At 44.0% G+C, this 14,384-nt stretch overlaps 1 protein-coding gene across 2 annotated transcripts in view; it reads right to left on the reverse strand.

Annotated features, from left to right (window-relative positions):
* Positions 1–14,384, reverse strand: part of CHN2 (chimerin 2) — a 365,034-nt gene that overhangs the window by 160,841 nt on the left and 189,809 nt on the right. For both annotated transcript variants that reach the window (XR_006389957.1, XM_044293227.1), the window contains exons 5-6: positions 12,570–12,683; positions 8,003–8,288 (exon numbers count right to left, since the gene is read on the reverse strand). Coding sequence is in view for 1 of the 2 variants with exons in the window: in XM_044293227.1 (XP_044149162.1) it covers positions 8,003–8,288; positions 12,570–12,683 (400 nt within the window). In the remaining variant the exon portion in view is untranslated. The remainder of the gene's footprint in view (positions 1–8,002; positions 8,289–12,569; positions 12,684–14,384) is intronic.

Here is a 14,384-nt window from a genome sequence, read left to right on the forward strand (position 1 = left end):
ATGGGATAGACTTTCTAATTCTGTAGACTGTAACCTTAGACAGGCTGTCTAGACCTGCACCGGGTTTATCACAGCGGCTCAGGATGGATGACAAACCTGGTGTCACGACTATGTGTTTGGTCGTGACTCTTTGTCTCGCATGCAGTTGTCAGCGGTCTGCTTGTTGTCTACCGCAGGTGAGGGCAGTTAGTATGTTGTCTCACATGTGGTTGCCGCAGGCAACATGATGTTGTTGGCAGTGTAGCAGCCTGAGCTGGTTGCCAGGCGGCTTGCTGTCAAGGCATGCGGTTGCATCTAGCAACGTGTGTTAGTATGTGTGTATGGGTGTGGCTACTTGGGCTAGTTAGCTTCTGCTGGATGCCTGTAGCTGAGGGGTACTCCAGCCATGCTTTATGCTGGAGTCATCCTCCTGGTCTCATATGCCATCTATCCAGTGAGGGCCACAATTGTGGTCATACTGTCACGGATGAGGATGGGGGAAACCCTCAACCGTGCAATGTCAATTGGATAAGGGTAGCTGCTAGGCCAGGACGACAGGATCAGGGAGCAGGTCACCTTCTAGCGCGTCCCTAATTCTGACCCTGACTCCTAACCGTATGAGCCAACCCAGATGGTAGGAGGGCTCATACTCCGGAACCTAGGGTCCGTACTAGCCCTCAGGAAATTCCTGGACTAGGAGCAGGGTAAGACGACCTGTTCCTCCTAGACACGGACGAACAGGAGTCTCACTGGCCAAGGAGCAAGGAGAGGGGAAACATATACAGCATATGGATATGGCAGGTGAGCTAATCCAGTACTAAACCTACCTGCCACAGACACGCTGACTGGAACCCGTGCACAAGTACTGATGTCCAGACAAACATTAAGGACACAGCACACACACAAATCACACAGGTATCCAGGACACCCATAGCTGCAAACAACATAGAGAGCATAAAAACATCTTCTTAACATCATAACATATTTTTATGACCACAAGGGTCGCCCTCACTGGATAGATGGCATAGGAGACCAGGAGGATGACTCCAGCATAAAGCATGGCTGGAGTACCCCTCATCTACATCCCTCAGGTACATCAATAAAACATACACAAAAGCAGCAGTCATGGGAACACGACAGTGTTACAAACAAATGTATAAAAACAGAGAGAGCTCCAGACCATAAGAGACTAGTATCCCCCCCACACAAATGAGGCAGTATCAGCTGAGTGGGGCTCGTATAGCAAGGTGAGCCCCACTCAGCTGATATTGCCTCATTTGTGTGGGGGGATACTAGTCCCTTATGGTCTGGAGCTCTCTGTTTTTATACACATGTTTTTATACATTTGTTTGTAACACTGTCGTGTTCCCATGACTGCTGCTTTTGTGTATGTTTTATTGATGTACTATTTATGGATGTCTAATAAAGGAACTTATTGATTATAATTATTTGTGTGGAAGCTTTTTGAGCATTTTACGTGTTATACGAATAACTCCATGCGAGATATTTATGACAATTACTTTTTTGGTGTTTTACTCTAGCTACTAGCAAGCACCCAACTGCCAGAGCAGAGACTGTCTCTGAGTCTCTGCTAGTCACGTCGCCGCGGCCGCCCTCACCTCACTCACTCGGGCGGTACGCAGCTTCTCCTCCGCCGCTCCACTTCCGGCCAGTACTGCCAGGCGGGACCACTCCCTCTCCTGAATTTAGGGCCACATTCAATCAAAAATGTGTATTCTCCACAGTACAATGCATGTAAGGGCTCTTGCACAAGACTGTAGCTTGTTTTGCGGTTCTCAAATTGCAGATCTGCAAAACACGGATATCAGTCGTGTGCATTCCGCATTTTGTGGAACAGAACGTCCGGCCCATGATAGAACAGTCCTATCCAGTCTGTAATGCTGGCAATAATAGGACATGTTCTATATTTTTGTGGATGCCACAGAACGGACATACGGATGCAGACAGCACACAGTGTGCTGTCTGCATCTTTTGCGACCCCATTGAAGTGAATGGGTCTGCTTCCGATCCACAAAAAATCCAGAAAGAATATACGTTCGTGTGCATGAGCCCTAAAGAAAAGGAATGATTTCCCCTCACATGTTAGATGTATATTTTGGTATCATTCACATATAATCAATAGGAGTCTTACACTTTTTTTGGTTTTTTCCAATGAATAAATATTACGTTGCTCGTAAAAGTACATGAACATACATTTTAAAGTAGTATCATTTGAAAAAAAAATGCTTCTGGGACTAGATATTGGTTATATTTTGAACTTGTTAAGGCGCCCCCTGATGTTCTTGTGATTCCTTCTCTGAATATCTACCTAGAAGCCCACCTAGACAGTCAGAAATGGGTGGAAAATTGTGCAAAATTGTCACAATTTGGCAAAATTTTTGACGTAATCTGCCACAAAGAAATCTTCTGCACCACAATTCCGTCATAAACTAAGCCAACCAATAGTTAGCATAAAGTTAGACAAGAGAGTCCAACCATGCGCCAAATTTATCATCCAGCCTGAGCCACTGAGATAATTCTGGAGCCTGTCTAGGGCCATCTGCACATGGGTGTGGGTTTCAAAATAGAAAATTAGCCTGTTTTTATGTGTGTTTCTGCACAAAATCTGCACCAAAACCGCATGTGTTACTTAAGGTTTTCCGTATGGGTTTCATTAAGATTTTTCGAAAATCTCAACCTTGCATTGCAAATGGTGAAATCCACACTAAAAATTGCACAAAGAATTGTCATGCTGAGGATTTCAAGATCTGCACAGGAGGTGCAGTTTTTCCGCATGAGAATTGGAAAAAATCATACCTAATCCGCAATGTCTGTAGCAAGGAGGTTATGTATCAATATGCAACTTTTATTTTGTTTCTGCTTGGTTTGAAGCCAATTTTTTGTGACAAATTTACAACATTTTGCACGTTCTTTTTTTTTATTTGTTAAACAAAATACCTATACATTTTTTAGTCTAATTATATTTATTACAAAGGGTTCCGTCATTTTGTAGGCCGCCAGAGGACTGCAGTACAGTTAGTCTTAGGACGTTGTAAACTGTCAGGCATGGCACATATCACTCCAAGGGCTCTTCCAAACAAATGTATTTTTGTCTGCATTCGATCCACACTTTTTGCATGTTCGATGCGGACCCATTCACTTCAATGGGGCCGCAAAAGATAGGCACAGCACACAGTTTGCTGTCCGCATCCGTGTGTCTGTTCCGTTGGAGCAGCAAAGAAATAGAACATGTCCTATTCTTGCCCGTTTTACCGACAAGGATAGGACAAGTCTATTATGGGCCAGATGTTCCATTCCACCAAATGCGAAATGCACCCGACCGCTATCCGTGTTTTGCGGATCCACAATTTGCAGCCTGCAAAACAGGCTACAGTCGTGTGCATGAGCAGTAAAAATGGCACAAATATGTCATAAATTTGTTGCAAATGCCTTCTCCACCAACAGTCAAAATCAATGTATTTTTTCTGCCGCAGCGCACTTGATACATTACCCCCTTAGTTTACTCTATTTACAGAATTAGTATGTCTGCCCCAGTGTGATCACTGCTGGAGCACATGTATTGCCATATGTGGCCTCTACGCACCAGCCCTGAACAAATCAGCTGGACATTCTGTGTAGGAATCAAAAGAACACCTGGGGGCGCCATAACAAGTATGTAAATGTAGGGCTGGGGCTACACCGCAACATCTGTCGAGCGACATGAAGATCGCAATAGTTGCATTGCGACATTGCATCTAATAGTTGTCAACTGACACATGACATTCAGTGACTGTTACAGTCGCAAAAAATCCAACACTGTTGAACTTTTGGTCGCAAGTTGCATGCGACTTTTCCATCACAGACCACAATGGAAGTCACATGTGACTTGGCTGTGTTTTTTAAGAAGGCAGCAGTGCTTGCTTCACTTGAATGGGGCTTAGCTGCTCCTAGGCCACGTGACCAATGAACGTGCCGAGAAAAAGCAGGGTGCCCAAGTGTCGGACCCTCATCGATCAGATACAGAGGATAGGTCATCAGTATTAAAATCTCAGAAAACCCCTTTAATCATGGGACAACCCCATTAAAAATCCACCTAAAAATTAAAGGGGTTGTCCGGGATTGGAAACATGGTTGTTTGTGTACAACAGTCCCCTAAATATTACATTCATGCCTGTCCTAACCTTTACCAGACATTTCTGATGCCCCATTTGCAAGTCACAAAATCTCAGTCGGAAGTGCCGTTTTTCTAAGAGTCAGTGACCTACTGGGTCCCTTTCTGCAGAGCAAAGCCTCTTCTCCTGCTTCGCAAGAAGCCCGGTGACGTCACCGTCAGCAAATTATTCAGAGTGCATGGATGGGAGGTAGCTAGGCGGCAACAAACTGCGCTAAGCCACGCCCCTCTGGTCCGGTGACGTCACCAGGCAGGGCACTTTAGGGGCGTAACTAAGGAGGAGGAATATGTGTATCAGGAGGCGGCATATGAATTAGGGGGAGGATGCACGGAGGAGCAGACACACACCAGAAACCACGCTGTGCTGGGACCCAGAAGGCAGTGCGGCAAGAAGTTACCGCACACATAGATGTCAACAATCAGTGGGGGATTGTCAGAGCCCTGATGATGTCGAAAAATACATAAAAACATCTGAGGGGACCTTGAAACAGCTATTAATAGAGAGTAAACCGTTTTGTAAAAAATTTTTGATCCCGGACAACCCCTTGAATGGTACCCATGCTGCCATTGTCAAGGTGTGAAGAAGACAGGGACGACAATGGATGGAAGAGATTGAGCGGCTGGAAAAAGCCTCAGCTGAAGTTAATAATTAGTATGTATGGATGAAGACCTTACTTCATCCTACAGTCTTTGTAAGACACATCTCTAGTGATTTTTTTCATTACTGCCTCTAATAAAGTGACATGAACCTGCCCAAAGGAAAAGGCGCCTGGGATATGACTGAAGTGCCTACTAATCTGATTGCCAATGAGGGTCAGAGAAGCAACTCAAATTGGCTGTGAAATCCATCAACTGCGTTATTTCCGAGAGTCACATTCTGCTACATCACATCACAGCTTTAGGGTTGTTTTGCGGTCTGCTTTTCATGGATCCGTTGTTCTGTATCTGAGTTTTTTTTCCTCTGATTTAAGTCCTCTTCCATTCCGTTATTCCACAAACCATATCCGCACGGTTTCTGTATGCGATCCGTTTTGCTTGGATAGCATAGCATTTCTACAGCATGGATCCGCAAAATACAGATGAAATACGGATGTGTTCTGTGTGAGTTCCGTATTTTTTTGCGGACCCATTGACTTGAATGGGGCGTCGGACCGTGATTTGCGGACAATAATAGGACATGCACTACTTTTTTGCGGAACGAAAACACGGAAACGGAATGCACACGGAGTACCTTCTGTTGTTTTTGCGGACCCATTGAAGTGAATGGTTCCGCATACAGTCCGCAAAAGAAAACAGGAACGGAAGCGGAAAGAAAATACGTTCGTGTGCATGAGCCCTTAGGCCCCTTTCACACGAGCATGACGGATTAGGTCCGGATGCGCTCAGGGTGTGTTCAGTGAAACTCGCACCATTTTGCAAGCAAGTTTAGTCAGTTTTGTCTGCGATTGCGTTCAGTTGTGCAGTGAAGGTTTACAAACAACATCTCTTCGCAACCATCAGTGAAAAACGCATCGCACCCACACTTGCTTCCGGATGCAATGCGTTTTTCACTTACATGCTTCTCCACGCAACTGTCACCTGCTCCCCTTGTGTCAAGTGGCAATTTGACATGACCGCCAGGGCCAGGGAGAGAAGCAGCTGGGAGACGGTGCTGGGAAGCAGGTAAATATGCTTGCCTTCACAGTTCTGCCCAAGAGGGAAGGAGTTTTTTTTTTAAACTGTAGGACATTTGAATGGCAGGATCCCGGACATTATGGAGGAATCCACATGGGATTATGGTCATCCCTACGTTGGACCCCTCTTGGTATTTTGGCCGGAGTTTTCCTGCCAAATTTAAGGTTGTCATCAGGGGGCAGATTGCCCAGGATGGCAACAAGATTCTGACTGGTGTTGCCATTGCTTGGGGCAGATTTGCCCCAGCATGGAAACGTGTATTTTATTGGTAAATTGGGAGACCCAATGGGTTTGGGCCATGGGCAGTATTCGTTTGCCCAAATTACAAGGTTTTCATTGGTGGTCAATGGATGGCTAGGGGGATAAATATGTGAGATTTTAGGGTAGAAGCGAAGTACCTCATCGGATAATACTGAGGATCGACGGCCTCTCCCGTCCGCCCAATTTTATTCTGATGATTGTTACTACCCATTTTGTCAACCTGGAGTATATGAAGTTATTTCAATGTTTAAGTGAGCTTGAGCTTATGGCTGATGGTTTATTGAGTTAATTTAAATATGTTTTTTGCACAGGTTGATTAACCCCTAGGATACCAACGCCCTGGAAACAGAGCTGCACCCGCCCCCCATCAGCTGCAGGGGTCCGGCTGTATGCGCTGGCATAGGTGAAAACACCGATGTCGGCGCATTAACCCTTGCACTGCCGCAGTCACTGCGGCACGTGCGGTATTCTGCGAGGTGCGGGGTGTCCCGATGGCTTGGACGGCAGCCCGATGCCTTCCTTAGGCAGGCTGAAGTGTATTACATTCAGTTATACACTTACAGCCAATGCATTACAATACAGATGTATTGTAATGCATTGTAAAGGGGATCAGACCCCCAAAAGTTGAAGTCCCAGAGTGGGACAAAGAATTAAGGTAAAAAGTCAATGGGGTCACTTTTTGAGAGTTTCCACTGTAGGGGTACGTTAGGGTCTCTTCAAATACAAAATGGTGCCTAAAAACCATTCTAGCAAAATCTGCCTACAAAATCCATATGGCGCTCCTTTCCTTCTGACCACTGCCACGTGCCCATAGAGCAGTTTACCGCCACATATGGGGTATTTCTGTTAACTGCAGAATCAGAGTAATATATATTGAGGTTTATTTTGCTGTTAACCCTTGCTGTATTGCAAGAAAAACATTGATTAATATAAAAAATCTACCAAAAAAGTGACATTTTGAAATTTCACCTCCATTTTTCTTTAATTCTTGTGGAACATCTCAAGGGTTAACAAAGTTTGTAACATCAGTTTTGAATAATTTGAGGGGTGAAGTTTCTAAAATTGGGTTATTTATGGGTGGTTTCTATTACATAAGCCCCTCAAAACCACTTTGTAACTGAATTGGTGCTTAAAAAAATTTATTTGGAAACTTTGTAGAAAATTTTAAAAATGGCTTCTAAACTTCTAAACCTTCTAACGTCCTAAAAAAAATAAATGGCATTTACAAAATGCTGCCAACATAAATCATATATATGGGGAATGTTGATTGATAACTATTGTATGAGGAATTACTATCTGTTTTAAAAATAGAAAAATAATAATTTAGAAAATTGTGAATTTTTCCAAATTTCTGGTAAATTCTGGATTATTTTATAAATAAAGGTGAAATATTTTGACAGAAATTTATGATTGTCATGAAGTACAATGTGTCATGAGAAAACAAACTCAGAATGGCTTGGATAAGTAAAAGCGTTCCAAAGTTATTACAAAATAAAGTGACACATCAGATTTGCAAAAATCGGCCTGGGATTTAAGGTGAAAGGTGGCTCGGTACTGAAGGGGTTAATAAAGGCCGGGGCCGAAAAAAATTGTAAATATTTATTTTCCAATCAAGTTTTGTGTCCGTTTTTATTTCAATATTTAGATTAAGTTTAATTATAAGATAATGTAGGGTATGAACTATCATCCCATACCTTTTCCTTAGTTCTACAGTACTGTATTTATCAAGAAAAACCAACTAAAATCCCCAAAAACATATGAGCCAAAAGAATTATAGAATAGATCAAAGTACCCTCTGCGATATACCTAGTACTCTGATGACACCACACCACTTGCCCAGTGATTGTATATCAGGCACATATAGGCACAGCCAAGAGCAGCTCCTGGAAAGTGTAGTGTTTCGCGGCCACCACTCACCTTTTCCACAGAACTACTTCCTCCATTGGACACATGGCCACGTTTTGATTCGCTCTTTGTTCGGCTCAGTCTTTTGGTAACTTTTTCTTTTAGTAAGGACGTGTATCCAACATGTTCATAAATGGGGTTGGTTGTCATTTTTGCTATATATTCTGCAGCTTTATTCTCTATATACAAGGTAATAAGGCCATCCGTTACCAAGTCATGGATTGACTCGAATCTCTTCTCTCCCACAAAGTGCTTTCCATCATAGAAAAGTCTGTAGTTCAGTGTTTGGAGACCAAACCTGGAAGACACACATCAGAAACAAAAATCATAACTATAAAATACTGGGCAACAAGGTGTTCATTCTGTATTATCTGTATCACCAAATACATGTATTTTTGAGGCAATTAAACACTTTTTTTGAAGGCCAAAGTAAACGTCATATAGAAATCAATGACATGTAAAATTTCTAGACAAAATATATATGTAAAAAAACATTTGCATCAGCATCTGCCAAAGATCGGTCATGGGGATTATGTGCCCATTTGCTGATTAAAAATGCTGCCAAGTTTTGTTCTGTTGAGTGTAATAGCTGAGCCTTAGGTACGGTCACAAGGCTTACATTTCTCACGCATTTGGGTGACGAAACTTACATGAAAACCATTATTCTGTGTGTCTATTTTAAATCCGTATCAAGAAAGGACACGTCCCCTACAGGGGCGTAGCTATAGGGGAAGCAGCTGCTTTTGGGCCCAAACTCCGAAGGGGCCCATCCAGGAGGAGGAGTTACAGATTTTATTGTCAGGGCCGCCTGAACGGTATTATACAATGACAATATATACAGTGACACCGTAGACACCATGGACAGACTGTCTGCCGGGCCTGGTCTGATTACGCAATCTTGACTAGCCATAGGGGTGGGGGTTGCACAGGAGTCAGGAGTTGCAAAGAAGTTGCTGGGGGGGAGGCCCGTTCAAAAATGTGCTGTGAGGCCCAGTCATTTCTAGTTACTCCACTGCAGATGAACCTGACTCTTTACCCTCTTAGTCTCAGTCACCAACACAGTGTAACGGCCCCATGCTCTGCTCTGTTCACTCAGGTACAATAAGGGTCTATGAGTCAGCTTTGTGCACTGATGTAGTGACACATTGTTTGTCATGCTTTGCACTGCAGCTTAGCTCCATAAAGGCTTTACTATGATTAGTGACTGCAGCTTAGCTGCATTGTGTATAGGAGGTCCTGTCTCCATGTAAACTTGGTCTGTTGTTCTGTATCTTCCTCATGCTTTACACTGCAGCACTGCCTGTTTAGTTTTACTGCAGCATGGAAGTTACAATTAGGACAGAAGATTATAAACTACAGGGACCCAAACCCTCAGAGAGAAAAAGACTATCCGGAAGCTGCTGCATGTAGATGGAGGAGACGGCCATTAATAAGGGGAGGTGCTATAATCAGATATTGGCTTAACTTCTTGACTCCTCCTGAACAGTGCAGGACTCGCTGCGGGAGGGGTGGTTTCAGGGAAGTTGCTGGGGGGAGGGTTTTTTCAACATTTTGCTATGGGGCCCAGTCTTTTCTAGTTAAGCACCTGGTCCCCTACTGACATTGGAAGTCACGCAGTTATTTGGTTGTACGTGCTGTATTGGTGAATTTCATAATATACAGGGAGATTTATCAAACTGGTGTAAAGTAAAACTGGCTTAGTTGCCCATAGCAACCTATCAAATTCCACCTTTCAATTTCCAAAGGAGCTGTGAAAAATAAAAGGTGGAATCTGATTGGATGCTATGGGCAACTAAGCCAGTTCTATTTTACACCAGTGATAAATCTCCCCCAGTATTTTTATAGTGGTCAAAGCTTTGTTTTTCTGATAGAAAGCTCTAAATCCCCATTATGGATATTTACATAAGGCCCCTTTCACACGCGCGGGTTTTCCACCTGGATTTGATACATGTAGTGAATGCATAGCACCCGGATTCAATCTTGACTCATTCATTTCAATGGGTCTGTGTATATGAGCGTTGTTTATCACCGATCATCTCTGTGTGCAGGAAAAATCACAGCATGTTCTATATTGTGCGTTTTTCTCGCAGCTCTGGCCCCATAGAAGTGAATAGGGTTTGTATGAAACACGGAAGGTATCTGGATGCAATGCGCTTGCTAGGTGATGTTGAGTGATATTCTACAGTTTTTCTTCACGTGCGTGAAAAATGCAACAAAAACTGAAACCCTAAAGGCAATCGCAGACAAAACTGATTCAACTTGCGTACAAGACCAGCAGTTTTGCCATGAACACATCGTGACACATTCCGTATTGCTCGAGTGAAAAAAGTCTTAATGACAATTTTTACAGTAGCTTCCTGCAGCCACCACTGCTTCCAGCTTACTGCATTGTTTTATAATTCTGTTCAGAATATAACGAGTAAGCAGATATTCCTAACATTACTAGATTGTCTCTCCCTTAAAGCAGTTCTCTGATATCATAATACAATTTTTTTATTGGCCCAGAGTACCACAAACACCGCATATTTTTGCCCCATATACCTGTTTTTTTTCATGTTAGCATTTTTCTTCCCTATTCTCAGAATCACTGCATCATGGCAGGATGTTTACATGTCGCACTTCCCGTTTTCATCAGCTTCCTGTTCTATCCAAATCCAGCACGCTTTACTCTTTACCCACCTCACCACCAGAGTCTATACCTCCTTTCCTTACCAGTCCAATTTTTCAGTCTTAGCAATGCGCCTATCTAACTGCAAAAACCTAATTAAATTCTGAGCCAATGTACATGAATTTGATATTATTTTTCACAGGACACATTGGACCTTTCTTTTGTGCCATTAGATGACAGATAATATGCTGTAAAAATATTGAAGAAAAAACTGAAAGGGAGCGTGACTACTGCATAGAAAAAAAGTGAGGCAGGTGGAGCAAGCCCTGAAAAACACTACAGAGTAAAGCATGCCGAGTTTGGTTAGCAACAGGAAGTTCTGCTTGTAAACATCATGCCATGATGCAGAGAAGCTGAGAAAAGGGGAAGGAAAGTGCTAACATGAAAAACAAGTATATGGAGTAAAAAATATGTTGTGTTTGGGGTACTCTGGGCAGATAAAAAACGCTATTAAAAAACAGCAGAACCTTTTTAAAGGGTTTCTGTCATGAGAAATAACGTTATGTAGGTGACTGACATTAGTGATGTGCTAATGTCAGCAGTACATAACAGTATGTTTTATGACTCCCTGCCTGCCGCCGTTCTCTTAAAATAAAGACTTTTAAAATATGCTAATGAGCCTCTAGGTGCTATTAGGGTGTTGCTTCAGCACCTAGAGGCTCGGTCTACGCAGCCTTTGGCACGCCCAGGTCCAGTTGATTGACTTTCGAGTTCTCCTTAGTGTCCTGTAAATCCAGTGCCTGCGCTGTACAGTTTAGTATTCGGCGCAGTGAGTGAAGGACGCGCTCCTGCTGCCGGCTTCCTTCTTTCGGCGCAGGTGCAGTGAGGAAGCCGGCAACAGAAGCGCGTCTCTCACTGCGCCTGCGCCAAGTACTAAACGGGCTGGCACAGGCAAGGGATTTCCGGGACGATGAGGAGAACTCGAAAGTCAATCAACTGGACCTGGGCGTGCCAAAGGCTGCGTAGACCGAGCCTCTAGGTCAGGCATCCTCAAACTGTGGCCCTCCAGCTGTTGTAAAACTACAACTCCCACAATACCCTGCTGTAGGCTGATACCTGTAGGCTGTTCGGGCATGCTGGGAGTTGTAGTTTTGCAACAGCTGGAGGGCCGCAGTTTGAGGATGCCTGCTCTAGGTGCTGAAGCAATGCCCCAGTATCACCTAGAGGTTCATTAGAATATTTTTTAAGTCTTTATTTTAAGAGAACAGCGGCAGGCAGGGAGTTATAAAGCATAGTGTTATGTACTGCTGACATCAGCATATCGCTAATGTCAGTCACCTACATAACGTTTTTTCTCATGACACCCTTTAAGGATACCACTATAGCGGTTGTTCAGGGTTAGAAAAATATGGCTGCTTTCTTCCAGAAACACTACTAAGGGTTATGGGCAATAATAATGTTCTGAACATATAATTCCACAAATGTGTTATAAAACAAAAGTGAAAGGGTTTTCCAGCTTTATGGTATATTTTTCATGGATGGGTCCATCCGTGTCCCCTTTCCCTCCACCTCATGTAGCTGAAGTCACTTTTTGTAGGCTTTATGCACTGATTTTCCTGCAAGAAACACAATCAATGTCACAGCTGTGCAACTGTGGTTGTCTCTGCGCTGATTAGCTGAGAACAGTAGGTTAATGAATACAAAATGTGTTGCTTAAAACAGGAGATGAGTGAACTGCAGGCTGCTCTTGTTCTCCTTGTATAGTTATGTCATCAACAGCCCGGTGAGCAATCGGATTAAGCTGTTGACGAAAAGAATATATCACTGGAAACAAGAAGCGGGTTCTTAGAGGATTCTTCAATACTGTAGATATTGCAGAAACCAAATCAATGCATAATTCAACAAGAAAAAGAAGCCTAAATAAATTCCTACCTGGTGTCAGACCTCTAGCCATACACTGTACTTATCTACCTTAAGGCCAATGTGTAGCAGCCGGGTTGCCTCTGGCTTTCTCTAATGAGGTACGATCCTTCTGCAGTGCACAGCAATGCATCTGCCTGCTCCCGAGAGATGATGCCATGGAACCTGAGCAGTAACAGACATACAGCAGAAGTTAGTGGGCCATCAGAAGATACTCACCCACCAGAATGTTATAATGACTAGGCAGAGATGAGAACAGATCAAGGACGGCATATGTAATTGCTTCCACCCAACAGCCCCCTCAAGTGGAAAATAGACCACCACCTCTTTATGATGCCACACATATATGCACCATGTGCATATATGAGTCAAGACGGCACAGGTCACCCTTTGCTATAGCTCTGACAATTTCTAAGGAGTTAGGATGATGGGGCTCGCATTCTGAGATGCTGGCAGTCGTTATAAAGTGACGTCGTAACCCACAGCATACAGTATAGGCAATGAGAGATCTGCTCTGTTTGACACGGGAACGTGGGCTAAGTGAGTATGCCCTGTGTGGAGGGCATAGCAAGGGGTATTATAACTGTGTAAGGGGCATGACACCGCATGAGGGTTATACTGTATGAGGGGGACATGTAGAGGGTATTATACTGTATAAGTTGGAAATGTAGGGGTAATATACTGTATGAGGGGAACTTATAGGGGGTATTACACTGTATGAGGGGCAGATAAAGGGAGTATTATACTGTGATCAGGAGACATGTAGGGGACAATATACTGTATATGGGGCACATATAGGGGTATGACACTGCATGAGGGTTATACTGTATGAGGGGGACATGTAGGGGGTATTATACTGTATGAGGGGAACTTATAGGGGGTATTACACTGTATGAGCGGCAGATAAAGGGAGTATTATACTGTATGCAGGAGACATGTAGGGGACAATATACTGTATGAGGGGCACATGTTGGGGGCAGTATATGGTATAAGGAGAATATGTAGGGGCATTATGCAGTATGAGGGGCACAGAAGCCGGCATCATGCTCTGTGAAAGAACATTAAACGGCACAGTATTGTGTGAGGGCAAATGTACTGTGGGGTCAAAAAGGGGGCATTATACTGTATATGGGGGCACATAAGGGGTTGCCATACTAGTGGTGTGACGATGCAGAGCTTAGCAGTGGATGGAGCTTAACAGTTTTACAAGATGGAGCATAGATGTGTGACAGGGCTCCCCCAGACATAACTATGCTTGGGGCCCCAGAAATGCCGAATCCGCCTCTGTTGAATGAACTGAGGGCTGGCCCAAGCCAATCTGTGCACCCTAGCCAGCAGGGGGAGCCCTAGCCACCGTCATCAGTTGACGGCTCTCACGTTGATAGTTGGTTACTTGTTTGCCAGGCTAGCTGGATGCTGAATGTTATCATTTAACCATTTTGCATACAGTCTGCAAAATGTAGATATCATGTAAGGGTAAGGGACCCCCGCCGATCAGCTGTTTGAGAAGGCACTGGCCTTTTCTCAGCTTTCCCTAGGCCATGTAACGTCATGTTCCTCAGTCACATGGCCTAGGTGCAGCTCAGCCCCATTGAAGTGAATGTAACTGAGCGCGATACCATACAATATACGGCGCTGTGCTTGGTAAGCTGCAAGAAGACCACCAGTGCCTATTCAAACAGCTGATCGTCAGGGGTCCTGGGTGTCAGGGTTAGGCCTCCTGCACACGACCATAGGTGTCCCGTTACCGTATTGCGGACCGCATTTTCGGATCCGCAATACACGGGCACCGTTCCGTGTGCATTCCACATCACGGATGCGGACCCATTCACTTCAATAAGTCCGCAAATCCGGACATGCGGAACG

Source organism: Bufo gargarizans, chromosome 5, assembly GCF_014858855.1.
Source record: "Bufo gargarizans isolate SCDJY-AF-19 chromosome 5, ASM1485885v1, whole genome shotgun sequence".
Classification (NCBI taxonomy): Eukaryota; Metazoa; Chordata; class Amphibia; order Anura; family Bufonidae; genus Bufo; species Bufo gargarizans.